At 46.6% G+C, this 27,726-nt stretch overlaps 1 protein-coding gene and 1 long non-coding RNA gene across 4 annotated transcripts in view; one reads left to right on the top strand and one right to left on the bottom strand.

Moving 5' to 3' along the window:
- The window catches only part of TSPAN2 (tetraspanin 2), a 57,648-nt gene extending 42,250 nt beyond the window's left edge, over window positions 1–15,398 (bottom strand). For both annotated transcript variants that reach the window (XM_058716111.1, XM_058716112.1), the window contains exon 1: window positions 15,252–15,398. In XM_058716111.1, the coding sequence (XP_058572094.1) occupies window positions 15,252–15,320 (69 nt within the window). In that variant the 5' untranslated portion in view covers window positions 15,321–15,398. The remainder of the gene's footprint in view (window positions 1–15,251) is intronic.
- LOC131504133 (uncharacterized) lies at window positions 320–11,547 on the top strand. Of its 2 annotated transcripts, XR_009257804.1 has the most exons (5): window positions 320–2,343; window positions 3,429–3,623; window positions 6,120–6,331; window positions 6,447–6,488; window positions 9,984–11,547. It is a non-coding gene; the product is annotated as an uncharacterized LOC131504133 (long non-coding RNA). The 2 variants fall into 2 exon arrangements; XR_009257805.1 differs by having other exon boundaries at window positions 320–3,623.
- Window positions 15,399–27,726: the final 12,328 nt, after the last annotated feature.

The raw sequence follows: 27,726 nt of genomic DNA, 5'->3' as shown, positions 1-27,726 counted from the left end.
GGCAGTCCGCACCTCCTCACCGACATCACAGTGAAAGGGGACCGTCACCACAACAGCAAGCTGAGCTCTAAGACCTGGAAGAAACCCACTTTTCTCAACTGGAAGAAAGCACACCACCTTAGAACCCGCTTTCACCTCATGAGTGTGCAGTGCCTAGTTAGAAAGGTCTTTTAGAGGGATCTAGAACCCTGTCTCCACCAGGGCCTCTATGATCACAGTACGGCCTGGGGATGGTTTTGCAGGCAGAGAGGGAGCTCAGCTGTTTTTTTGTTTTGTTTTGTTTTGGGTTTTTTTTTTTTCTTTTTGGTTGCTATTTTGAGTTTCCATGGAAAGTGAGAAAGGAAAAAATAATTTTCTGAAAAAGCACGGTCTGTGTACTGTGCGGCTCATGGAGAGGCCGTGTGGCTGGCGCAGGCAGCGGCTGGTAGACTCATCGCCTGCTTCCTCTCGGCCACTCTGAGGGCTTCTGTGAGGCTCCGCATCAATGCTGGGAGTCTTTCCTCCTGTCGCAGGACTGTCACAACTCCTGCCACAAACACCCATCTCGAATTGTGTCCTATCAGTCAATCAACAGATACTCGCTGTGCACCTGCTGGGCTCGAGGCTCGTGGGGAAGCAAGCAGATGTCAAGATCACCTTCTGGGTCAGCCAACCCCTCTTGTTGGTGCGGGGGCGCCCGAGCCCATCATCACATGAGCAGTTCAGAGGCTGCTTCTAGCCCGACAGGGAAGAGCACACACACATGCTAGCAACAGGACAGGATGCGGTCAGGGCGGTAGAGGTTTTCCGAAGGAAAAGGGCATCAAAGTCAGGGTCAGACCAGAGCCCTTTGGATGCAGCATCCCTCCATTCGCAGGGCTGCTGCTGAAGGACCTGGTGCTCCCGTTTAGGGCTCTCTGGCTGGACTTATGTAAGGACTTTGTCCTTCCCTTGTCTCCAGGCCACTTCCCTCTGAGGTCGGCTTCTTCAGAAGAGCATGGGGAGTCAGAGGCACTAGCGCTCCACCAGCTGGACTCTCTCATGTGGAATAAGTAAAAGTTTCCAGTACTTAGGGGAAAGCACTAATTGGATAATGTGAGGGACAGCTAAGGGAGCTGGAGTCTGCCAGCTTTTTATTTTTTAATTTTTTTTTAATAGCATTTATTCATTTTTGGAAGATGGAGAAAGACAGACCGTGAGCAGGGGAGGGGCAGAGAGAGAGGGAGACATAAGATCCCAAGCAGGCTCCAGGCTCTGAGCTGTCAGCACAGAGTCCGATGTGGGGCTCCAACTCCCAAGACCAAGAGATCATGACCTGAGCTGAAGTCGGACGCTTAACTGACTGAGCCACCCCAGAGTCTGACAGCTTTAAAAGGGGTTTTGCATGTTTAAAAGGGTAGCATGGCATGGAAAAATATTGAAAGAAGTCATGCTAAAACAGTCACAGTATGTATCTTTGAAGGTGGGATTATGGGTGGCTTTTTTTTTTCCCACTCTACCATCTAAGTTGTGTGCATTAAGCATGTATTACTCTTGTAAACTTAAAAATGTTGTTTCTTTTCTTTCTTTCTTTCTTTTTTTTTTTTTTTAAAGCATTATAGGGTAGTTTATCTGCTCAACCCTGAAAGAGCGGGGAGGATTTTCTTGGACCGTGCTTTAGTTTGGGAGGGAACCAGCTTTGAGGTCATTGCTGTTCTGGTGTAGGAAAGAGAATGATGCCCTTGGGAGGACACTGTCCTAGAAGCTCCCTGAGGCTGCCTGGGACAGACGTGCCCAGCAAAGCCTCACAGGCAACCCTCCCATCTTGCCTCTGCGGCGACTTGATGGAAAGACAGTTTCCAAATACAAAGCAAAATCTGTTGACAGAGGCGTCAGGCCAAAGGCCTGCAGCCACCAAGCAGACTGTGGAGGAGGTGACTGGTCCCAGGGACACCCCACCACGCGGCCACATTTTTGGCATGTCCGTACACAGACTTTAATTTATTGCTGTCTGGGATCACCCTCCCAGACGGAACACATTTGTCCACTTCTGGCACACATGTATTCACTGCATAATGGAAAATTAAAAGAGAAGTTGCAATTTAAAGCCACGGGGCAAGGAGAAAAAAATCTGGGCTTGCTCATCCACGCCCCCAACCCCAAACCACACGGGTTTCCTCCCGGGTCAAGGAAACTGTGGCTTAACTGAATGTCATCACTGTGTGGAGGGAATCCTCCCAGCACATAGCCACTGGCTATGTCAGGAATACGTGGGTGAGGACCAGTCAGGCCTGAGGTTGCTCGTGACAACAGTGATCGCTGCTTTGGAAAGTGACATCAACACAGACCACGTAGCCCTTTGGTTTTTTCAAACTCACCATTCCGGTAAGGCTCTTGTAATACTCTGAGCACTGGACTCTAACTGATCTAACTCATGCTACAAACTGAATTAAATTGAAAAACTTCACCCCAACTCGAGTGCGGCCAGGGGCAAAGAGAGCAAGCAGGTGTCAGTGAGTCCCCTTGCTCTGTGTGTCCCAAACCCGGGAAGAGACATCTCACTAAGTGATGTGGGAGAAGACTTCAGGCCCACTAAGCTTAAATTTTAACCCCTTCTAGGCCCAAACCCCTCCGTTTTTCCACTCTTTCTTCTCCTTTTAATCTCAGGCACAACATGCACCTCAGCCAGTGTTGGAACAAACAAGGAATGAGGCCGCCCTTTCCTTCTCTTGCCCCTGCCCTCACCTCCTTCCCCTTCCTCCCATCTTTCAAGGAATCAACTGCGGTCCCAGTTGGGGATGTGCTAGGCTTTAGGAAATCAATGCTGAAAGACAGGACTCACAGTCTCACACGGAAGATAATCCCATGAATGGACACATGCAACGTAATGCAGGAAGTGTGCTCATGGGAGAGCGTCACACTGCCCTGGGGGGCAGAGCAAAGCATGACAACCGGTGTTCGGCAGAAGGGATTTTGATTTACACCTTGAAGAATGGGCTGCAAGTCACTGAGCTAGGGAGGACTGGAAGGGGGGAGAAAATATCAGGCAGAGGGAACAGCATGGGTAAGGCTTTCCTTCCTTACCTGGAACCTGTGTTGGGCAGAGAGAGAAATCTGGGGCTGGAAAGGCACATTGGGGCAGACCATGCATGGCCCATGGCTTCTACTTAGTTGGCTGCCATCTTGGAAAGCCCATGGCAGGGCCTTGAGGGGAGGGGAGACGGGAGCTACTCATTTTGATGGAACAATCAGGAGCATGAGTGCTTCCTCGTGCCAGACAGTGAGAAGCCAGAGATAAAGACCCGATGGCTGAAGGAGGGAGCAGGGACACTAGAGAGTGGATGTAGTTGAGTGGTGAGGATCCACTCTCCTAACTAAAGAACTTTTCTGAGGGCTGCCCCTGAGTCCAGGACTTGTACCAATCCTCATGCCTCTGGAGTAATTCTCACTAGAGCTGTTGTTTTTTCTAGGAATGGATGTTTTCCTACAGCTGCATGAGTGGGACTTTGATGTTGGTCACTTAAACATTTATTGAACATCTATTGTGAGCCAGGAGCCAAAGATTCATAGGAAAGGAAGACCCAGTTCCTTCTCAGGAGGATCTCAGGGACTCATGGAGAAGCTGGCTCCCACCGGGTGGTCCACAACAGACACAAACCTTGCAGGTAAGAATTCAATCACAGAACCAGCCCACGAGAATATGCCAGATATCATTATCCTTTGTGTCACATTTCTTTTCTGAGGACCAACTGTGCATTACGAACTCAGAGAATGTGATGAAACAGAATTTTGAGGGCAAATGTGTGCCCACCATTTAAAAAGAGGACAGGAATCAAATAGGGGAAAAAAGGTAACAGTGAAGGGAACAGTGACATATACATCCATGTCATTAAATAGGGGGTCACCAGATATAACTATATTATGCATCTTCACAGGCAAGTGGTTTCAGTATCTAACCATACTCCATCCAGAGCGTTTGCAGGACACAAAGTTGCAAATTGTAAGCATATGTCTTTAGAGAAGGCAGTTTGTGCTCTAAAACTGAAGTAGCAGCGGAGAGGTCTCCAGACCTGCTCAGAAAGCATTTAAGAAAGTAGATGAGCAAAAAGTTTCCTTTAAGGAATGGCTATCTGTCAGAAACAGATCATCTGGCACAAAGCAGAACTTGTCAAAGGATTTCAATTTTATTTTGCTGTATTTATTTCTACTTTCCTAGGATTGCTGATGAAATGTTCCATCTTGAGGACATATTTTTTTCACTTAAAGAAAACAAAGATTTCATGGATCACAAACATGGTTCTTTGGAAGGCACTAAGTTGGAAAGCGGGCTGTGCTGAGATGGGAAAATGCAAAGATCACTCCCCAGACCCTGGTGCCCAGGGCTGCCCAGCTTCCCACCCGCACCCACACCCACACCCAGAGGCGGCCAGCCAAACCTTGATCATAAAAAGCAAATACATGCTACTCTGCTACCTGATAATTAAACCCAGCAGAAAGCCCCCTATTTGGGTAAAAAAAAGCTTCACTTGGGGAAGTTCTCAGTACATATTTTTTCACCTATATGGGAGACACAGTTTCAATTCCTCCTCACACTTGAGGGCCTCCGCTTACTCCCTTGCTGTTTCTTTAGCTTAGAAAGCTCTCCTCCCCTCTCCTCCCCTCCCCCTCCCCTGAGCTCCCCAACTTGCCCCCCATCCCCACCCCCAGCTATCAGCTCTCTTGTCACTTCCTCTGGGAAACCTACGCTGGCCTGCGTATGTATTTTCCTTCATGTCTCATGTAACTCTTCTATTTAAATATTTCTGGAATTCAGAGGTGCCTGGGTAGCTCAGTTGGTTAAGTGCCTGACTCTTGATTTTGGCTCAAGTCAATGGTCTCACAGTCTTGGGATCGAGCCTCGCGTGTGGTCTCTGCTGACATGGCGGGGCCTGCTTGGGATTCTCTGTCTCTCTCCCTCTCTCTCTCTGCCCGTCCTCGCTCTGTCTCTCTCAAAATAAATAAACATTAAAAACATAATCCGTTGTAAATATTTCTGGCATTGAAAAAAAACTAAGGCCTGAGCTGCATGAGGGAAGGGACAGGGTGTATGTTGATTTACCCCTCAGCCTTGTAGAACAGGCTCCCAACAGACATCTGTTAAGTGCAAGAGTGGAGGGCCTTCACAAGGTTACCATTTAGGCTGTGCTGTGGACTGAACTGTGTCCTCCACCACCACCCAGATTCATATGCTGAAGCCCTACCCGCAGTGTGATGGTATTTGGAGGTGCGGCCTTTGAGGGATGATTAGGTTTAGATGGGGTCATGACGGTGAGAACCCCATGATGGGATTCCCTTATAAGAGACCCTAGAGCCCGCACTCTCCCTCTCTGTCTGTCTCTCTCTCTCTCTGCCATGTGAGGACACAGTGAGAAGGCAGCCATCTGATTTCCAGGAAGAAAGCTTTCACCAAGAACCCAATCGGCCAATACCTTGATCTTGACTTTCCAAGCCTCCAGAATTGTGAGAAATAAATTTCTGTTGTTTAAGCCAATCTATGGTATTTTTTTTTTTTTTATGGCAACCTGACTTGACTAAGATAGGCTGACAGGAATGATTGCCCCCCCAAGGGAATACTTTGCAAAATACTATTTTCAAAAACATCTGAGCCTGGGAAACGCTGTGCAGACACCTTGGAAGGCACTGTGTGAACACACTGCTGAATATACTCAGCAAAACACTTTCCCACAGAAAACCAAACCAAAACTAGCGCAGGTAGATATCACTTCCGTGTTTCCTAAGCCTGTGCAGATGTGTTCTGTCCCCTCATGCGCGGACACAGGGTACGTCTCCACATGCTTTTTATAGGCAGGGACATACGAATGCAATTAGAGCAGCAATCAAGGACTCGAATGAAAGACTGAACAAAAGCACTTTTGGATTCTTGCTTCTCCAGGGTGAACACCATGTGCACCCACAACCCAGCTCATCTGCAAATCTCTTCTTGGGGATGAAGTCACGCAAAGCTGGAAATGACACTTGAACCCCAGAGTTTCCATTAAAAGCTTTTAAGCTTGGGGGCAGTTCTCATCCCGGATGGAATCACGTAATGAGCACTCACAGTTTTGGTGTGATTGCAAACCACATTATGATACCATAAGGGTAATGGAGTTTCATCCTTTCAGCAGGCAAACGTCAGAAGCACATTTGCTCTGGACAGTGACACTAATTTTCTCAAGGAGGAAAGCCAGCTCCCAAGATTTTCATCCTCTTATTCAGTGAAAGGAGGCAGACAGCACTTTCTCAAAATCGAGGATTTTGTCAGAAGAAACCCAAGAGCCAAAGGCCACAGGAGACCTGAGGAAGCTCGCTGCCTTTGCCCTGACATCCGGAGCAGGTGAGGTGTAACGGGGAGGCAGGGCTGCAGCAGTGTATATTAGCTTGGAAACGTGCCGGTTAGATACCAGGGTTTCTGATTTTCCCTATTATTTTTCTCATAACGGTTTCATTAGAACAAGCTCGTGCTTCAGAAATTCCCAAAAGACTGCCTCCGGGTAAGGATATATTTTAAAACCAATCCATGTTGAATTCTCTGCACTGATGGTAATGTTCTGCAATGAACATCGCGACAGAATCAGGAGCATGTCCTCTCTGGAAAGAATGCCGGGTTATAGATTTGAGCCAAACACACCTTCTTGTGCTTGTTTAGGTCATTAGGAAGTTAACTTGTGTGGCTCAGCCGGCATGGCATTGCGTGGGAGGCAGTGTGGAAGTGCTGGGTCACCCCAGGGACAGGAGAAGGAAACTAACCTGGAGTGGAGCTTTCCTCCACCCCAAAGCAGATACAAGACAGGTGCTGGAAAGTGTGTTGCATTTACTCAGTGGTTCTACACAACGCCTTGTCTCTAAAGAGATACAGGGCAAAGGAGGAGGGGGGAAGGATCAGGAAGGATTAGGAGAAAGGTGATGGCCGTATAGTTGTCTTTGACAGCAACACAAATATCACAGACTGCTGGCTAATGATTCCAGTGAGCAGATGGCTTCATCAAGGGAAGATCAAATACAGAACTAACATCCAACCCACCAAGTCACTGAAGTGAATGAAATCCGCTGTCTGCCTTAGTTCACCTAGCGGATGACTTCCCAGGAGGACAGTAATGGCCTTTTCTACATCCTCTGACTTCCTCCTTACAACACCTGGCTGGCTCTTATCCCAGGCTCGCCCTCTGAGTAGACATATACCTTGAGGGCTCCAATGCCTACTGTGATATCTCATCTGTATCAAGCTTTATATGAGCAAAGACTGGGCATGAAGCAATATTTGTTTTAGAGCCTAATATCTTTCAAGGTATCTCAAGAATTATTCTTGAGATACATAGGATTCTTAAATATCCATCAATGATAATGCTCTCCATCCAGTTTTAGATGGTACAGAGAAACAACAGGAGGAAATAAATGTTTCAGGTAGAACTCAGGTCAGACTGGAACAAGCCTAAAAGCTTTGGTTTATTAAAAAGTTAGCTTGGATGGAATCCCGGAGAAATCCTGAAAGTCCAGCTTGGTGTTCTAGAGAGCTTTTACTTAACAGCAATTTTGCCAGAAGCCATTTGTGCCGTGAAGGCAGACAGCGCTGGGGCATTAACAGGGGACCGGACAGATTCGAGCGTGTGCAGGGAGAGCAAATGGGCTTCCTGGCTGAGTGACAGCAACTTTCAGGGCACCAGGCCCTGCTCCACAGGGGGCTTTGCCATCCTCGCCCAACTTCCGTGCCCCAGTTTATAAGCTGACTCTTTCCCAACCACCATTACAATGGGGAGGACGGGGCTTGGCACGCACTTGGGAACACTGCCAACGATTCTTCTTGAAAATTTTACCGCTTCTGAGTATTCTGACTGCATAGTGATGCCCTCAGGCTGGATCATAACAAAAACGTCCACCATATATATGGTGCTGCGGTGTCGACAGGCGGAGGTTCTAGGCATCCTAGATTGGAATCAGGCTCTGTCACTTACTAGTCTGTGATCTTGAGCAAGACACCTGATCCCTCTAACCCTCAGCTTCCTCATCTGCAAAGTGGAGGTAATAACCGTGCCTCCCTAAGAGGTTAAATGAGTTCACGGTTCACACTTAGGAGAGGGAGTGGGAGTGGCACTTAGTGTCATTATGGTGGTAGAGGTGCTAAAGTTACTACATACAGTCAAACTGAAAACTGAATCCTAGTCAAGGTAGGAAACACCAGTCCCATAGAACCAATAACTAAGTCTTCTGCTACCTCTCTCCCCTCACTTTTATTTTAGCTCTATGCTCTTTCCAGGATAGCTAGAATCCCCTCGAGTTTTCTCAATCATCCGATACGCCAGACGTCAGTGCCCCTTTCTAAAAACTATACTTCCCCTCTCTCTTTAGTTTTATAAGACCTAATGAGAGATAAACAGAAAAAATGGTTTAGAGAGAAAGAATAACTATACTTAGGCTGGAGCTATCCAATAGAACTTTTCCCAGTGATGTGAATATAGATGTTCCCTCTCTGTGCTGTCCAGTATTGTAGCCACTAGCCCCCTATGGTTATCAAGCACTTGACATGGGGCTACTGTGACTGGGGAGCTGAATATTAAGTCTCTTTTAATACTAACTAATTTAAATCTGAGTCGCCGCATATGATTAGTAGCATGGTCAGCATATTGGAATGCACACGTTCATCACAGCTCCAACTTTCTCTCCTGCTGGTCTGCAGACTTAGAGTGGTTGACACCAGAGAGTCTGGGGCCACACACGGAAACCCGGCTCTGTCGCTGGCTGGCTCGGAGTCCCCGCCAAGTCTCTTAAAGTGTCTGCACCTCTGTCTCCTCCTGTGCAAACTAGGGGTAACAATAGCTGCTATTTCGGAGATGGGAGTGAGGATTTAAGGAGCTAATGTAGAAAATGCGCTCAGGAAAGCAGCGGCACACAGCTTACATTTATATAATGCTTACTATTCTTCCTCAAGGTTTTGCTTCTGAAATTAAGTTTAAAAACTGTCTCTTGATACATTTCTCTCTTTCTCAATTCCCATCTTGCTTTTCCTCTGTCTTAAACTGATCAGTCATGTTCTCAACCTCTCTCCTGCCTCTCATATACTGGACCTGACTCTCGGCTTCCACATCTGTAAAATGGGGATAATTACATTATGTCATGGGCCCGTTGCAATTTGTGATCAAATGGGATAAGGCATGCGAAAGCATTTTGTAAACTAAAACATCAGATGAATGTTAATTAGCATTATTATTTTCGTGTCCAGTTAAATCCAAAAAGGATGAAAAAGGCCGGCCAAGGTAACCCTTACTCATCTGTAAGATACGCTCTCAGCCAATTGGATATTCTCATTTTACCTGCTTCTTCCTCAATTCCTTCTCCGAATTCTTTAGCAACCGTGACGTGATTTGCCTCAGTGGTCAGTACAGCATCACTTACTTCAGGAGAACGGCCCTGTTGTGATGTTAATGGTCAATATTAACGTAGGGGATGGAGGTTATGTTCTTTTTTGTCACACATGGTTGGAGACATAAGGATATTGCATGCATGTTCTAGAATTGCACAGTGAAATGAAGTGAACGATGGACACATGGTCACTGGGTAATTCTAGAAACCATCAAGTCTTAATGTGAAAAAAAAAAAAGTCTTTTAAGAGAAATGCCATAAGGAAGCCAAAACAAAGGGTACTCTCTGCCCCGTTCAGAAATGAGAGCCACCAGTAGGTCTTTGACCTCTTCAGGCCACATCTAAACCAAAGCATATTCCCTAGACCAGCAGCATCAGCATCACTGGGAGGCTTGTTAGAGATGCAGACCTACTGAGCAAAGTGGATATTTGGACAAGATCTTCCAATGATTCGCAGACACACTGAAGTTAGAGGGGCGGCCATCACCAAAGGCTTTCCCATCGCTTCTCAAAGCCTTCCCCTTGGTAGTAGAGAGGGAGAGCGGGGCACAAACAGGCAGCCCTTGTGCTGCCATCAGTGAACGTAGTCCTGTTGGCCAGAGCTTTGCCAGTGACCGCTGAACCTCTTCTAGGTGCGGAGAGACAAAGGAGGATCCCAGCAAGAAACAGTCACTGCCCTCGAGGAGCAAAGACACTAGAGAGGAAATAAGCCACAGTGAAAGGGAAAATGGAGCGCTAACATAGAGGCATGAGCGTCTCAAGGTCAAGGACTGTGTCTTAATCATTTTTGAATGCCCAAGCACTTGGCAGGGTGCCGGGCACACAGTAGGTCGTCAGCATATGTCTCCTGAGTAACTGCAGAGGAGGACATCTGTCCTTTGGACTCCGTGCCTTTCGGAAGCTATGAAACTCTTACCTTTTTAGTTGGTCGGTTGGACCTAGGCCACCTATCTGCCACTTCTCTTTACCTTTATGAACCTCTTGGATTCTGGTTTCTACTTGTACTTCTAATGCTTAAATATGACTGCTGCTAATAGCTTACGTTATTGAGTGTTACCTATGCACACGTACTATACTTACTATTTTGCCTATAGTAACTCATTTTATCTGCACAAAAATCACAGATGGATGTTGGTACTCAATTATGTCTATTTTATAGATGAGAAAACTGAGGCTCAAAGAGGTTGAACAACTTGTCCAAGGTCCCCTAGTCAGTAAATAATACAGGCAAGAACAACCCCAGGCAGTGTGATGCCAGTATCCACCTTCCTGGCTTTGAGTTCCTGGATTTGAATGGCCATACTGCCTGGACCTGTCCGAGGTCTACCCGACTACTGGCACTATACCTCTAGCCTCCACACACTGGCCCTGTCATAGACTCCTTGCCCCCTCCAGCAACGCTAGGCCCCTCTTGTCCACATTAGGGGAGGCTGGCCTCCACTGCTATCTTCCCCCCCTAGACAGAAATCAGAAACAAAGACTATCCTACCAGAAGGCCAAGGAAATCCCTGTCTGCCTTCTGGGGTGGTCTAGCTTTTGGGTGGACTCCAAAGAATACTTTCTTCAGGTATTTTTCTAAACCAGTGTTCTGAACAGGTGGTAGCTCTGAAGTCGCTGTTTGAATTAAATTTGACAAAGTGGAGGAGGCAACCTGTGTAAGCTTCAGTAGGGTCAAATATGTTTTACTCCCCAGCCCACGGGACACAGTCTTTCCCAACAGCACCTGCTAGACATCACCGACTGAAACCCCAAAGCTGCATGAATAGTGGTAAGAAGGAAAGGAGAGAAACTTCAGACAAGCCATATATGGCATGTGACTTTCAACAATGAGCAGTCCTGCTTCCTGTCGGTCGCTAACACCAAGTTGCTCGGTATAGCACAATGATAGGAAAACGCTGAGCGTACAACAATAAACCAAGGAATAAACAGCGCCCAGGTTTTTCTTGAAACTAACATATGCAGTGTGGTGGACTGTGATGTTTTGTTTATATTGCTATGCAACAGAAGAAAAAAATAAAGGTGATTTCAGTGAAAGGCATGGGAATATACTGTGCTATCTGATTGCAGTGTCCGAATTTAGACATGACAGATGTTGGGAGGGGTTCCATGTTAGACATCGACCATGATAACAGACATGAATTTGGTGGGGTTCATGGCTAGGCTGTACTTCTGTTTTTAAAAATTCAGTGGTGAATACAGTCAGCGGCCCTGGGCCAGGCAGTGCTGTGCTGGCTCTGGCAGGATCTAGCTGAATGTTTATAAAATCAGGAGCACAGCCTGGGGAGGCTTACTTAAACCAAACTGCCAGAGGAGGCTGCAAATTGATTTGTCAAATTGCAGATCACAGAACACACCCACCCCTACCTCCTTGCCTGCCTTCTGTTGAAGGCCTGATAGGAAAGAGAGTGTAGTCCCCAAGGGGGACCTTCTATCTCAGAGGGGCAGACACCCAAACATCCAACAGTGTGTGGCAATATTACACTTGAATATCACAGTTAAAGCCCAGCCTTCCAGGAAAACTGGCCCCCACCCTCTGCCCATTCCCCAACCTCTCCACAAACCCCTCTAACCAGGAAAAACAACTTCAGAAACTAGGGTGGGGCTTTTCTGGAATCAGGTTCCCTCAGTTACAGTGAAGGTAGACATCTAGATAATTTATCCCAAATACTCATTTTCCCCTAAATCATTATGTACTGGTTTCAGCTGGCCGTTTCCCTGTGGTTGTGCGTGTAGAGGACCTGGGAAGGCCTCTTGTAACTGCTGCTGCTCCGAGACCCACAGTCCCCACCCTCCCATGGAGAGAGGAAGACCCCATACCACCCGCACCCATCCCTGCCCCTGTCCTGGGCTCAATCTGCCCAAGAGAGAACAAATTGGCAGGTAATGAGCAGGAAGAGATAGGCTCGGTCGTCCAGATAAAGTCGATCATTGATTATCTGTACAAACTGGAAAGGTTATTTGTACCACGTCCTCTAACCTGCAGATTCATGAATTCATTCTACAGACTATTCACTGAGTGGCTCCTGCGTGCTGGGTTCTGTTCTAGGCACTGGAGGTGCAACTGTGAACAAGACATAAAAACAAAACAAACAAACAAAAAACTCCTGCTCTCCGAGCACTCCGAGTTCTAGCGCTCCAAATTCGTGAGTACGAATTGAGAAGATAACATGTAGTTATCCTAAAACAAAGACAAGCTGCAAGCCATTTGGCAAACATACAGGCTATTCCCCCAAATTACAGGACTCGGGAAAGAGAGCTAATTTTTATCGAATGCTTCCTGTCTGCACTAATAACAACGCTTTTTGAGCACTTACTACGTACTAGACTCATAGGAAGAGGAGGTCAGGCGCTTTACACATTTCCTTTTAATCCTCCTGACAACCCCATTACCTCAATAGTATGGACGAGAAAACAGACTCCTAGAGATGAGAATAGCTTACTCAAGCACACTCTGCCTGGGATCTCTGCACTCAAGCCTGACCCCTTTGTCAGATTGGCTGGTGGCATCGCTCCCTTGCCTTGCCTACCTTCATTCAACCAGTCCTTCGGGGTTCAGCTTAAGCACCCTATTCTTCAGGACAAGAGTCCTGACTCCTCACTATTGCTGTGATCCTTTCTCTGAACTCCTTAATTAGATCATACATATAAAAGGTCACGACTGACCCCAGTAGCTAACACATGGTAGACGCTCAAACATCACTTCGTTCCTACTTCCCTTCTTTACTGTGCTTATGGCCAGAAGTGTGAACTTTTCGCTTGATTATATACTTATTAACTTATTCTATATGCATTGGGCTTGTTTCCTTAACAACATTAGCAAACTTAGGGAACAGCATTTTATATTGACAAATTATACATATTAATTTATATTTATATGTGATAAATGATCTTTATAATACTTATTTAATAACTGTTTAACAGTGGTTCTCAAACTCAAGCATGCATCAGAATTACCTAGAAGGCTTGCTAAAATAGATTGCTGGGTCCCTCCCCCAGAGTTCCTGCTTCAGCAGGCCTAGAATGGAGCTGAGAATATGCATTTCTGACAAGTTCTAAGGAAACGCTGATGCTGCTGGTCGAGGAACCACTCTTTGAGAACCCCTGCTTAGGAGTGTGATGTACCACAGTGCTTAGGAGTTCGAGTCCTGCCTCTGTCACTCACTAGCTATTTGACCTTGGGCAAGTCAACCTATTTGAGCCTCTTTCTTCAACTGTAAAAATGGGGATAGCAATATTATACACGTGAGGACTGTTGTGAGGATTAAGTGTAATAATGAATGCAATGTGCTTAGCATTGTCCTGACACACAGAAAACATTCAAGAAATGCTTCCTCTTATCCCTGGAAGGGCTGGCATAACATCAGGCACTAAGTAAGCACTGAGCCCAGCCCGAGAATTCCTTCTAAGGCTGATATGAAACTTGTTTTGAATTTGTAAGCAGCGAGAGCGAAGGGTGTCACCCAAGCATGACATCTATAATTAACAGCTTTTGAAATTAAGCCACACTATTAAAAAGCACAACATAAAGGGCCTTTAGAAATGTCCCTCCCTACAGTAGGCTGAGTGTAAATGCCTGGGATACAAAAACCATGTGTATTTTTAAAATTCAGGGGCTGTCTTTGGGGTGCCTCCTTCACACCTTCCCCTGCTGCAGGATGCTGAGCCTGGTAACTTGTCTTCTGAGAGGCTGCAGTTGCTGAAGTCACCCAGCCATCCGGGCTAATGGGTTGGCAGACCTGAGCAGAGCCCATCACTCAATAATTAATTAGTTGCAGCCATGGGAAGACCAACTCCCCAGAGCCCATAGGACAATCACCATCCTCTTCCTTCCTGACTGTTTCAAAGCACCCAGGCCACTGCTGCTCCCCCCACCCCCCCACAACCCGCCACCCCAGCTTTAAGAACCTGTTCACCCAAAACAAAATTTTTATTTTCCCCCAGGGTCTAACTGAGCAGTTATACTGACTGACAGTTTCTTGAGAAAGCCCAAGCAGGAACGTGCAGAGAAAACAATTTTTAGACCTTGTCCTCCAGGGCCCGAGACAGGATAGCCGGGGATCTAGGGATGGTCTGGTCCTAACCTCGTCCCAATAATATAGGAGACCAGGGGCATGGCCCTATCTCTCTGTGAACCACTAATCCGGGGAATGCTGGTTCAATGCAAAGTTGAATGAGATCATCTGTGGTATTTAGCAGAGGCTGCGGGCTAGGGGTTGTGGGGAGATGCCGATGCCCTTTGCAAGCCCCTCTCTTCCGTCCATACGCTTCGCAGAAGAGCACCACCACCCCCTCCCGGCCCGTGGTACCCTCTTCTAACACCCAGAATAAGGACGACCCCCCCCCCCCATACCATTTTCACTCCTACCCCCAATTTCCTAAACAAAACCATCCTCGCCAGGTGGTGTCTCCACACACGCCCTTTGGGGCACCACCCCCGGCAGCCCCATCCTGGGCTTGGGGGGGGGGAGGGGGGGTTCTCTTCCAGCGCCCTGGCCAGGCCCCCGCTGCGGTAGAAAGGGAGAGCAAGAAGGGGTGAGTGCCCTGGAGGCTGGGGGGACCCACTCCTCAGGAGGTGAGGTGAGGAGGGGCTGGTGTCCCCGCATCTGGAGTCACCAGCTGAGGCAGAGGTTCCTCAAAGGTAAGATCCACAAGGTGTCCCCCACCTTCTCACCGTTTCTTGTTGCTCAACCTCTCCCTCCCTCTGTGCTTCCTTCCCCTCCATCCCTCCCCTTTTACTCCCCCCTCCCTCTTTGTCTGCCTCTTCCACACCTCCGCCTGTTTGAACACCCAGCCTTCAGGAGCCCGGCTCGGACGCCGCAAAGGCCAGCTCCCCAGGGACCCTGGCCCCGCGCCCCCGCCCGGCCCCTCCCCTGCCCGGCCCTCCGGGCTCCGGGTCTCACCCAGAAGAGCAGGTTGAAGCCGAGCAGCAGGTACTTGATGCATCGCAGGCCCCCGCGGAAGCGCCCCATGCTGCGGCCCCGGCGGCGGGATCCCGAGTCCCCAGGCCCGCGATCGGAGCGCCGGGAGCGGTGGGAGCCGGCGGGGAGGGGGCGGAGCGCGAGGGGCCGTGGGCGGGGCCTGCGGGGGGCGGGGCGGCGGGGCGGGGCCTGCGCCCGGCGCGGGGCTGGAGCGGGCCCTAAGGGACCCCGAGAAACTGGCGTGGGGTGGGGGCGCAGAGGGGGCGGAGAGCCGAAGGCCGGAAGGACGCGTCCTCCGCTGTGCCCCAGCAGCGCGGGACCGTCCCTCGGTTGCGGGGCCCCGCGGGCGCAGCGCTCTCGGTGCTTCTGCGGGCATCTGACGGGTAGGAGCGTCCGCTGGAGACAGGAGACCCATTTAATCAGTGCCCTGTGCAGAGACTCATTTGAGGCCTGCGGTGGCGGTTGAGAATGAGGACGCGGCCCCGGTGGCTGTGGAAACCTAGGAAGGTGGCCTCGGGCAGAAGAGAAAAGTAGGACCCGGGGCCGCCCTGAAGCTGGCAGTACCCGGGCTGTGCTCCCCCGGCGCCGGGCGAGCGCACCGGCCGCGGGGCCCCTTCTGGGGATCCCCCCGCTTCGGTCGCTCCCGCACTCCTCCGAGAACTCTTACCTTAATAGGCAAGAACTGGCAGAAGGCGCGGGATGCGGTTACCCTGCGCCCTGATGGCTCCCCACCCTGCCCCTTCTGCACTGATCGGGGGGAGTCAGTCAGACCCCTCGGGTCCCGCTGGATTCGACTGGTGGGAGGGCTTCGAAAGGAATTCAGATCCTGGGGTATTAATTGTGATGTGGACACGGGAGAAAAAGGGGGGGGGCGGGTTTTGTGTTGCTCTGTTTTATTAAGTTAGGCTGCTGGCAGGGAAACCAGGCTCCCGCTCCCATTGACTAAGAGTCTGCAATATGTGGTGCCAGACGGTATGGGGGCGACAAGAAAGTGTAAAATCCAGGAATCCTGTGCATCAATTCAGCAAAACTTGAAGTGCCAATTATAGGCTAGGCATAGTAGCAAGCCCCAGGGACTCAACAATGAGACAGCCAGGCCTGGCAGTACCTTCTCTGGTGGTAGAGAGACATCTGTAAGCACATAGTTACAGCAAGATGGGGAGGTTGGGCAAGGTGCTGGCCAGCAGAGCTGGACCTCACCTCATTAGACAGGGAAGACTTTACAGAGGAGAGTGGGCCTGACCTGGTCTCCAAGAATGAGGTGAGCACAAAGGAAGAGCAGTCCAGGCAGATGGGACAGCATGTACAAAACCACAGGGCTGGAGAGACCAAAGTCCCTCCCCCCGCCACACACGACCTCCAACTAGGAGAAATGTAGTTAGCTCAAGTGGAACAGACAGGAGGTGAATCTGGGAGGTGGTGGGCATAGCTCTCAGCTGACAAAGGTCCAAAAGTATCCTTGGGTCTCAGTTTCTTCATTTGCCACATGAAGATCATAGCACCTGCTTCATAGAGTTGTGAGGATTCAGTTACTCTTTGTAAAGTGCCTAGAACAGTGCCTGGCACAGAGTAAGTACTCTCTAAAGCTAAGCTATCACCGCATCACACTCTTATCAATCAACCGGTTTCTACCATGTTGCCATCTTTGCCTCCATCTGTGTCTTTGGACATTTGTTTGAATAGTGAATTTTATTTATGAAAATGAGTAAGAAGCCAGAAAAAGAAAAGTGCTGATTCTGGTAATAAGTCTCAAATAGTGCAATAGAGACAAAGATGTGAGTCATGAGGTATGCAGAAAGAGGCAAACGGCTTCCATCAAACACTGTTCTAGGTCTCTCATTTCTGCTCTATTATGAAGGAAAAGAACTAAAGGGTAGGGTCTCGTACCTAGTGGGCATTCAATAAATCTGAACTGAATGAACAGCAACGATATTATATTTAAATATATGGTTGAATTTTAAGTCTCTAAGACAAAATGCATTTAGAGATGATAGATTCAAAACTCTTGAGAACAGAATCCTTATAATAACATGTAAATGTATTATTCCTTCATACTATGATTTTAGCACACATGTATTACAGACAGATGGTTCCCTACCTAGCCTAACAGGTTTAGATTTTGAATATCGACTTTCCCAGCTCCACCTCCCCCCCCCCCCCCCCCCCCCCCCCGGCCATCTATAAAGTTGTGTCTTAGGGGAGCTGACCCTTGACAGGACTGGGGCACCGTGACTGATAACACATTTGCAAGAATCCATTATTATACGAAAATGGGGGGCTACAATACATGACATACTCAGGAAGTTAGCTTTTAAACTAGGTGTTATGCAAAGCCACAGACAAGATCTAGGCAGGAGATAAGATGGTTAGATGTCTATTTTTAGAATGGTCAAGCTGGGGCCACATGGAAGATGGTTTAAAGTTAAGACTTGAGACTAAGCAGTTCAGGGAAGAAATGAGAACTTGAACCAAGACAGTGGCAGTGGATATAGGAAGGAGGCTCAGATCTGAGAGAGACTCAAAGACTGAGAAAAGATCAAGACTGTGAATATGAGGAGTAGAGAGGAAAGAAAGGTAAGGATGATTCCTGGGCTCCTTACTTGGGTAATTAATCAGGTCCAGGGACCATCAATTCAGAGAGGGAGTATAGGAGGTGGGACAGGTTTGGGGGAGAATGTTATATATACTGGTAGCTGGGCTTTCCTGTCACCCAGTCCTACATCCAATTTAGAGGACAGGGAAGCTGGGTACCTGCCTCCTGGTTTCCTTTGCAGTTCTGATTAATGGTATTTATGTGGAAGGCTGCTGGAGGCTTCTGGAAAATCTGAAGTTGTGTTAATAAAAGTTCAATTGTCACTGGCATTGCTTCCTTCCCCTTTTTCCTATCTTGAACTCAGACATGATGCCTGGAGCAGTAGAACACTTTGTGGCTATGAGGAAAGGCCAAGTGAATGGCAGACCTGCCAGGAGATCGTTGAGTTGCTGAGCCAACGCCAGCAGCCGTCCACCTCCAGATCTCTTGTTATGTAAGAAAAATCGCCCTCGTTTTGTTTGTTACATTCTGTCACTTGATGATATTTCTAACTGACACAGGAAGACAGTAAATTCATATTTGGATCTGTTGAGTTTTAGATCTGATGGGAAATCCAGATGGAGTGGTCCAGGAGAAGATGGAAAGATTATTGGGATTCTGGAGAGAGGTTTGGGCTGTTGAAGTTAGAGATTCATTAGCAAATGGTGCTAATAGAAACCAGTGGTCTCAAACTTTTGCCCACATGTCCCTCAAAGAATTATGAAAAAAATATTCTCATTTGTACACTTTGCCCAATATTTTACTGTGAATATTTTCAACATACAGAAAAGTTGAAATACTTGAGCAGTGAGCAACATACACACACCACCTAGATTCTCCCATAAACATTTTGCTTTAGTTACATTACTTATCTCTACATCTGTCCATTTTCAATCTATTTTATTTTTTGTACATTTCCAAATACATGTTTGACACCAATACATTTCACCTCTAAATTTTTTGGCATGCATGACACTACCTATATTAGTAGTTTTTCTTTTTTGCTTGAAGTAAAATTTGCCTCAGTGAAATGTACACGTTTTTAAGTACCCCATTCGATGATGTTTGATAAATGCTTTTGCGTTTATGACAAAGAGGTCCCTTGAACTCTTTTGCAGTCAGTCTGTGCCCCCGTCCCTTCTAGAGGCAACCGCTGTTCTGATTTTTTCATGATAGATTAATTTTCCCTCTTCTGTAACATCATATAAATGGAATTTTACGGTATTTACCCTCACATTTTTAAAATTTTATTAATATTTTAAATGTTTATTTACTTTTGAGAGAGAGAGAGACAGAGCGTGAGTAGGGGAGGAGCAGAGAGAGAGGGAGACACAGAATCCGAAGCAGGTTCCAGGCTCTGAGCTGTCAGCACAGAGCCTGACGCGGGGCTCGAACTCACGAACTGTGAGATCATGACCTGACCTGAAGTCGGACGCCTAACAGACTGAGCCACCCAGGTGTCCCATACCCTCACATATTTTTAAGTTGACATATAAATTTCTTTATTATAAGTTAGAATATTTGCAAAAGATGTCATTTCTAATGTATTTTAAATATCGACATAAAAAACGGTCACATCCCTCATTTTAATGCATCCACTAGAAACTTAGTGCCAGTGTCATTTGCTACCGACCATCACCCATTTCTTTTTATGTCTCAGGTTTAACACTTGAAATGACAATATGAAATGTTTCATCAGGTCTAGTGCATGACAATCTCTCAATTTTTAAATTAATTCAGAAAACTTAATTCAAGATAAATTTTTATTGAGGTGCAATTGACATACATTATATGAGTTTCAAGTATACAACATAAAGATTCAATATTTTTACATATTCATCATCCATTTAAAAAATGTATAAACAAGCTCATCTTCAACAGAGTAAAGGTTTCACAACTTTCCTTTTTCTCCTTGAACTTGTATTTCCATTCTATCTTTCCATGCGATGTAATCCTAAAGTAATTTTTATGCTTGAAAGATTTTTCTTGAATGTCCTTTTATACTTGTCGGAGCAAATATTACTATATGTTTATTAAAAGAAATTTTGCCTCCTGAGACCCTAAGGCTCTAAATGTTAATTAATTTATTCTCGCTTGAGCTATCATTAATTATTCTTAGTGCACAATTGATTACTGATTAACACACAATTATAGTTTAAATACACAATCATTAAGCACAAACGTAAAATATTACTGGAACTGCATCTTTTAATGAGGTTGGGGGGGGGCTGGGATTTTTCTCCTACTAGTTTACGTATCCACGGATGAATATTCCTTATTGCTAGAACAACACAGGGCTCAGCATAAACTGTCTTAATATTTTTCCTTGCTTTGATATGAATGCTGAGAAACACTGGTTGGATAAATAAGTGAATGAGGATGGAAGAAGTTGTTATAGCAACTGCCAATTAGTTCTTCAACCCCCTTCTGAATTAGAAGCCCCAATTCACATATAGATGTATCATCAAAAACTATCATCAAATGATCAATAGGCTGACAACTCCATTTGGTCTTTCTTCAATTTTATTTATTTTATTATTATTTTACTTTTTACTTTTTTATTTATTTATATTTATTTATTTATTTATTTATTTATTTGAAATTAAGAGGTTTTTTTTTTAATGTTTATGTATTTTTGAGACAGACAGAGACAGAGCATGAACAGGGGAGGGTCAGAGAGAGAGGCAGACACAGAATCTGAAATAGGCTCCAGGCTCTGAGCTGTCAGCACAGAGCCCGATGCGGGACTCGAACTCATGGACTGTGAGATCATGACCTGAGCCGAAGTTGGCCGCTTAACCGACTGAGCCACCCAAGCACCCCATTATTTTACTTTTTTAGATGTTTATTTACTTTTGAGAGAGAGAGAGAGAGAGAGAGAGCAGGGCAGAGAGAGAGGGCGAGAGAGAGAATATCAAACAGGCTCCACACTGTCAGTGCAGAGCCCAGTGAAGGGCTTGAACTCACAAACCGTGAGATCATGACCTGAGCCGAAATAAGAGTCGGACGCTTAACCGACTGAGCCACCCAGGTGCCCCAATATTTTTATTTTATTTTTTAATGTTTATTTATTTATTTATTTATTTATTTAAAATTTTTTTTTTCAACGTTTTTTATTTATTTTTGGGACAGAGAGAGACAGAGCATGAACGGGAAAGGGGCAGAGAGAGAGGGAGACACAGAATCGGAAACAGGCTCCAGGCTCCGAGCCATCAGCCCAGAGCCTGACGTGGGGCTCGAACTCACGGACCGCGAGATCGTGACCTGGCTGAAGTCGGACGCTTAACCGACTGCGCCACTCAGGCGCCCCAATGTTTATTTATTTTTGAGAGAGATAGAGCATGAGCGGTGGACAGGCAGAGAGAGAGAGAGAGGGAGGGAGACACAGAATCTGAAGCAGGCTCCAGGCTCTGAGCTGTAATCACAAAGCCCCACAGGGGGCTCAAACCAACGAACCGCGAGATCATGACCTGAGCTGACTGAGCCACCCAGGAGCCCCTGTTCAATTTTATTGAAAGCAGGGTTGGAACCCTTCTAACTTATAAGAGCATTTATTACCCATATTATAGTCATTCACTATATTATAGTCCTTGTAGGTAGTCTCAGTACCTATGGCATTTTTTTTTAATTGAAGTTTAGTTGACACATAATCTTAGATTGCTTTCAGGTGTACAACATAGTGATGTGACAAGTCTAACCGTGATGCCATGCTCACCACAAGTGTAGCTACTGTCTGTCACCATACAACGTTATTACAATACCATTGACTGACTATATTCCTTCTGCTGTACCTTTCATGCGGTGACTTATTCCATAACTGGAAGCCTATACCTCCCACTCCCCTTCACCCATCTTACCTATCCCCCAACCCCTTCCCCTCTGGCAGCCATCAGGTTGTTCTTTCCTACAGCAACTTTTCAAGTTGCTGGCCCAGAGATTTTTACATAAACTCTGAAGAAATGTGCCCTTATCAGATTTAGGATAAGCAAGAAGGAACTTATGAAGGAAGACGCCTGTCATCAAGGTGTCACGTATTCTCAGGCAGATTGATTCTAGGAAGGAAAACACATGGTAATTGAGGATCTGGAAATGGATCCTCTTGAAACTATTCATGTTGGAACGTCTTCTGGAAAGATGTCTTATATTGCCAGGTTATGTGTGCCCCAGAGATGGACTGCTGTTTTGAGCCCTGAGAGTGGATGATATGGCCAGGGAGGATGTGAAAAGTGTTGAGAATGGAAACTTTATTTTATTTTTATTTTTATTTATTTATTTTTATTTTTTTGAGAAAGAGTGCACAAGTGGGGGAGGGGGGCAGAGGGAGAGAGAGAATCTTAAGCAGGCTCCACGCTGAGCGGAGCTCTGATCCCACGACCCTGGGATCATGACCTAAGCCAAAATCAAGAGTCAAATGCTCAACTGACTAGGCCACCCAGGCACCCCAAGAATCAAAACTTTAAAGCAGCTACATTTTAAGAAGGGAGCAGAGGAGACGTAACACTCAAAGGAGACTAGTCGGACATGACCAGAGAGGTAAGAGACAAATCAGAAGAGAGTGATGTCATAGAGGCTGGAGGAGGAAGAAAGTTTCTGAAAGGAAGGACTTAGTCAAAGTGCACATACCTCAGCAGGAGCAGGTGAGATAAAAGTTGACTGCATTTGGTGATGTGGTAACTCAGGACATCAGGGTAAGGGCTGTTTCAGAAGCGTGGTGGGGGGGGCATGTGGAAGCTGGGCTGCAGTTTAGGGGTGACTGGGCAGTGGGGGAGTCACTGTAGCTGCTCTTCAGGAAGCCCACCTACAAGAGTGGTAGAGGAAAAGTGGTGGCGTGGGGGGGGACGAATTTTCTTTTCTCTTTCCTTTCTTCCTTCGTGGAAAGATTTGGACATGTTTGTAGTAGTGCTTTGTGTCCTTCCAGTGCCTGTGGAGAAAGAGAGGTCGAAAAAGTTGAAAAGCAAGAGTAGAGACTCGGAAGAAGTAGAAAGGTGCGGAGAGACAGAACATTGATGGAGGTTTACGTACGGAGACGGGAGAAAGGCAAGGGACGGTGGCATCGAAAAAGCTTGCATTCTGTGTTGCCTAATCTCAGTCCTTGAACTCTCTGTGATCTGATTTTGCTACCTGTGGAACTCTCTGCCTATTTGTCTTAGTGTCTTGTTTCCTTGTGTGTTGTGTGATTTCTTTCTCTTTTCTTACCGTAAGCTTCTCATTTCCCGTGGAAAATTGTGGAAGTGCCTTGTGTCCTGAGTTGAGGTTTTGTTTCTCCGGCGAGGGTTTACTTTGACGTCTGCAAATCAATCATCTCAAGGCACCACCGCAGAGTATTAATTCAGACAGCAAACCCATTTCAAGCCTGGCTTTACAAGTTCCCAGGGGAGATTCCACCTGGACCCCCCCCCCCCAACCTCAAGATCAAAACATGTCCATTTCCCTGTTGCCCCCTTTCTTATGATGGGTTTATTTCCTCTCTAGTCCTACCTTGAGAGTGCAGCCCTTGGGAGGGGACACCAGGTTTGGGTAAGGGTTTCCTCATACACTCTTTACCTTAGTGGGATTTCATGCTTTACTTCATCAACTTTGAGACTTTGCAGCTGTTGAAACAGAAACTCGGGGCCAGAGATGGTCTTGGCATCTTTATTTCCCAGGGCTCTTGAATTCACTTCATTTTGGCCTTTGTCGACGCTTTTTCTTTTGTGCGAGCTAAGCAACCTGTTTTTAAAAAGATGCTTATGTATTTTATCCTGTGCTTTAGTTTCAGTGGAGGAAGTACTTCGGGGCATCAAGTCTGCCCTAGTGTTGGAAAAAGAACTGTGGTGTACCTGGTATCTAAACTTTGGTTTTGATAAGCAGGCCGTGAGCAGTGTTTGACTGCTGAGCTTGTGATGTATTAATTCTGTTGCTATGTGGTTGTTGCTGGAAAATAGTGTGTGGGCTCAGGGTTTCTAAACCAACCATTTCTTGGATGCCCAGAGAAAGATGGAAGGCGAGGCCTTGGTTTGCTGATTACAACTCATCTCCATGGTCACAGGTTGCTGGGCTCTCCACTTTCAATGTTTTATCTGCAGCATTCAGGCAGTAGTAGCTTCCTTTCATCATTTTTTAGCTCCTGGTGTTTGCTGGTGAGAGGAAGCCATGCACACCTGCTTGTGTAGACATGTATGGTGCAAGAGAAGGGACCGTGACACAGGAGGCGGGGGCAAACACAAAGGATAATTGATTGTTTCTGTAGGGCCCTGTGGGAATAGCCTACTCATTTTTGTTTTCACTTTTCTAGGGGGTCGGGAAAGGAGAGAACATAACCCATTCAGGTCTAATTTATGAGTCCGAATATTTATCGTATCTCATAGATGATCCCCATTTTCATCACCTGAATTAGGGAAAATTTTTTAAAATTACAGAATAATAATCTGGCATAATGTTTTTGTTTTGTTTTGTTTTGTTTTTTTTTGAGAGAGAGAGAGAGAGAGAGAGAGAGAGAGAGAGATTGAGAATCTTAAGCAGGCTCACACCCAGCATGAAGCCCTGTGCAGGTCGATCTCACGACCATGGAATCATGACCTGAGCTGAAATCAAGAGTCAGATGCTCCACAGACTGAGCCACCCAGGTGCCCCTAATCTGGCATAATTTTAATGTGACTTTTCTTGTTGCTTCTAAGTTTTGACAGGGACCTCAAAGACGGGGAACAAAATCTTTAGAACCTTTACATTCTAAAGCAGAACAAAGGGATGTACATCTATATATATTATAAGGAATCAGCCTGCGTGATTGTGGAGGTTGACAAGTCTCAGGATCTGTAGTCTGCAGTCGCAAAGTCAATGATGTAGTTCCAGTCCGAAAGCTGGCAGGCTTAAGATGGAAACAGAGCTGATTTTTCAGGTGAAATCTGAAGGCAGGGAAAGACCGGTGTCTCAGCTCAAGGCAGGCAGGTGAGAGGAGGTCTCTCTTACTCCAGCCTTTTGTTCTAGTCAGATCTTCAACTGCTTGGATGAGGCCCACCCACATTAGGGGGGTAATCTGCTTTACTCAGTCTGCCAACTGAAATGTTAATTCCTTACAGAACACCCTCAAGACATACTCAGAATAATGTTTGGCCAAATGCGTGGGTACCCTGTTCCTGGTCTGGTTGACACATGAAATTAACCATCACACTGTCTTTGCAGGATGTGCATAGAACTAGAACCCAGTTCTGGTAGCCACAGGCTACCCTATCGCCTTGGCAGGTGGCCCCCTTGGTTAAGCATCCAACTTTGGCTCGGGTCATGATCTCGCAGTTTGTGAATTTGAGCTCTATGTCTGGCTCTGTGCTGACAGCTCAGAGCCTGGAGCCTGTTTCAGATTCTGTGTCTCTCTCTGCCCCTCCCTGCTCATGCTCTTTTTCTCTCTCAAAGAATAAATAAACATTAAAACAAAATAATTAAAAAAAAAAAAGAAGAAGCCTAAAAATACACTGACAAACCTCTGGTCTATTGTAAATTCATCAGCTTATATGACCTCTGGTCTAAGGAAGCCTGCGGATGTTCTAAAAGAAACGGTGTCTACCAAAACGTTGTATTTCGAAGAGGCCAACCTAGAGTCCGAAGTGAGAAGTCCTAGGTGCTCCAAGTGCAGCGAGAGAGCTCAGGGAGCCAAGATCCTTTCAGGCTGTGGGAGTCTGGGAAAATCTCAAGAGGGGGTTGGCTGTGGAGGGCTGGGGCTTGAATGATTAGTGTGATGAGAGAGGTAGAGTTGGATGGTGGGACAAACATCGGAGCGAGTGATGCGTGTGGGGGAAACGGCGAATTGCCCGCTTCGGCCTGAGTGCAGGGGGTATGAATGAAGGGTGCTTAGGAGCAGCCCAGGACAGTGCGGTGCCACTAGGGGATGCACGAGATGGTCTTTGGTGGCATGTGATGGCCATTTTAGAGTTTATCAGTTAGGCATTTATATTAACGCACCTTGGAAATATTTAAACGGTAGTGATAATATTCCTCACAATGAAGCAAAGTAAAGAAAATGAGGCAACTTAATATTCAGGAAGCAGTAATTTGGGGGCGGCCGGGTGACTCAGTTGGTGAAGCGTCTGACTCTTGATTTCAGTTCAGGTCACGATCTCGTGGTTGGTGAGATCGAGCCCTGTGTCGGGCTCCGCGCTGACAGTGCGGAGCCTGCTAGGGATTCTCTCTCGCTCCCTCTCTCTGCCCCTCTCCCTTCCCAAAATAAATTTAAAAAACATTAAAGAAAGAAGGAAGTAACAACTTGGATGGTGCACAGATATGACAAAAATCATCAAGGAAAAATTCAGGGAGATTGGGCTAAGTTTAGAATGATTTAGGAGGGTAGGCACGCTAAGTGTTTAGGGAGGGGCTTTGGTAGATCCATCTGAGAGCGGGTGTGAAATGGACTAAGGTGGAAAAAGTGATCTAGGTGGCAAAGACCAGTAAGGAAAGTATTGTAACGCGGTAGTAGTAAGAGTTTCCTCTTTAAGGAACATGCTGCTGCTTTTCCTTCACACGTTCCTATATTTGCTCAAGTTCTTATTGTAAATTCATCAGCTTGCTTCACGTGGAAGCAACACGTGCAGCTGGAAGTGGCCGCAATTTTCCCCACTGCCTCTCTGCAAACAGACATCCCTGGGTTCTGGCAGTGGCGTTTTGAAGCTTTGACACATTACACGTCACAGTTCCATGTCTGAGCTCCTTTCCTTAGAGTCAATGCCACTCTTCTTTGCACCAAAAATTTTCATCTCAGCGCAACGAAAGAAGTCTTCCGTGAAAAAGCTGGGGGTGGGGAGTGGGGAAGGGGGAAGGGGAATAAGACCTTCGGAAACTGTCAGACTGACGCCTTGAAATTGCGCAGAGAATCTTGAGTTCTATTCCAGTGAAACAAAGTTGCAAGGAGGCAAGCGAAGGCTTTCCATCCGCATCCCCCACCCCCAAAGTCCAGCTCTGTGCACTTTTTTTTTTTATCTTTAGTTCTTTCGTTTGTGATGTCTACATTCTTCCAGGCACTGTGGATTTCTTAAGACACTGCAACCCACATTGAAATATTCTTCCTGTAAGAAATGAAGCATTGAATTAGCATATGGTGAAGGAAGTTGCCTGTCCAGGAAGGAACCTACAGTGCTATTCTAACGGATAGATCTTCAGGAGCCAGAGAAGTGACTCTGGCAGGGCTCTGGCTGCTTCCTGCCTGTAGTCTGTCAGCTTATTTTCCTGGCTTTCTCTTCTGACATCCGGAATCTCATCGATGGGTTATCACTTACCCCTTCCTTCATCCTCCCAAAGCAGGGGGACGCTTCAGTCAGCCTTCTTCCTTAGATGAATGTATTTATACATAACTGTTGGTGGAATGAATACATTCCTTTTCGGTTTCCTCTGCCACTTCTCACTAGCTTGGTGGCTTATTTATTTAGTGGTTGGTTACCTTATCTCTCTGAAGGCTATGGATGAGTCAGCGAATGAGGCCAGGGGAGGACTCTGTGGCGTGCAACCTGATATGAGGTGCCATCTGGTACCTTCTTTCTCAACCTCCCATCTCCCAAACCTCCTCTACCGGCCCACCCCTTGACAGGATGCTGCCTGACTTTGTTTCCTAGGCAAAACCCCGGGAAAATGCACTTTCTCCTTAATGATCCTCAGCTGTTTTTTCAGGATCTGTAGTAGACACCTCATTTTTTTTTTTTTTGTCCAGAACCCCCTTCTTAATTCTTTGGGAATGTCACCCCAGTTCCTCTGTTATTTTTCTTTGGAGGAACACCCCTCCCCTTGGAAGCTGTCTTGTTGAGAGTCTGTCAGGGTAGGTGTGTTGTGTTGTGGCCAAGAAGTGAGCCTGTGACCCAAGCTGAGCTCGTCAGTCTGTCTCTGGGGAATCGGAATGTGAGCGACACAGCCTAAGAGCTGGAAAGC

This window comes from Neofelis nebulosa, chromosome 2 (genome assembly GCF_028018385.1).
Source record: "Neofelis nebulosa isolate mNeoNeb1 chromosome 2, mNeoNeb1.pri, whole genome shotgun sequence".
NCBI lineage: Eukaryota > Metazoa > Chordata > Mammalia > Carnivora > Felidae > Neofelis > Neofelis nebulosa.
This window is presented reverse-complemented; position numbering and strand designations above follow the sequence as displayed.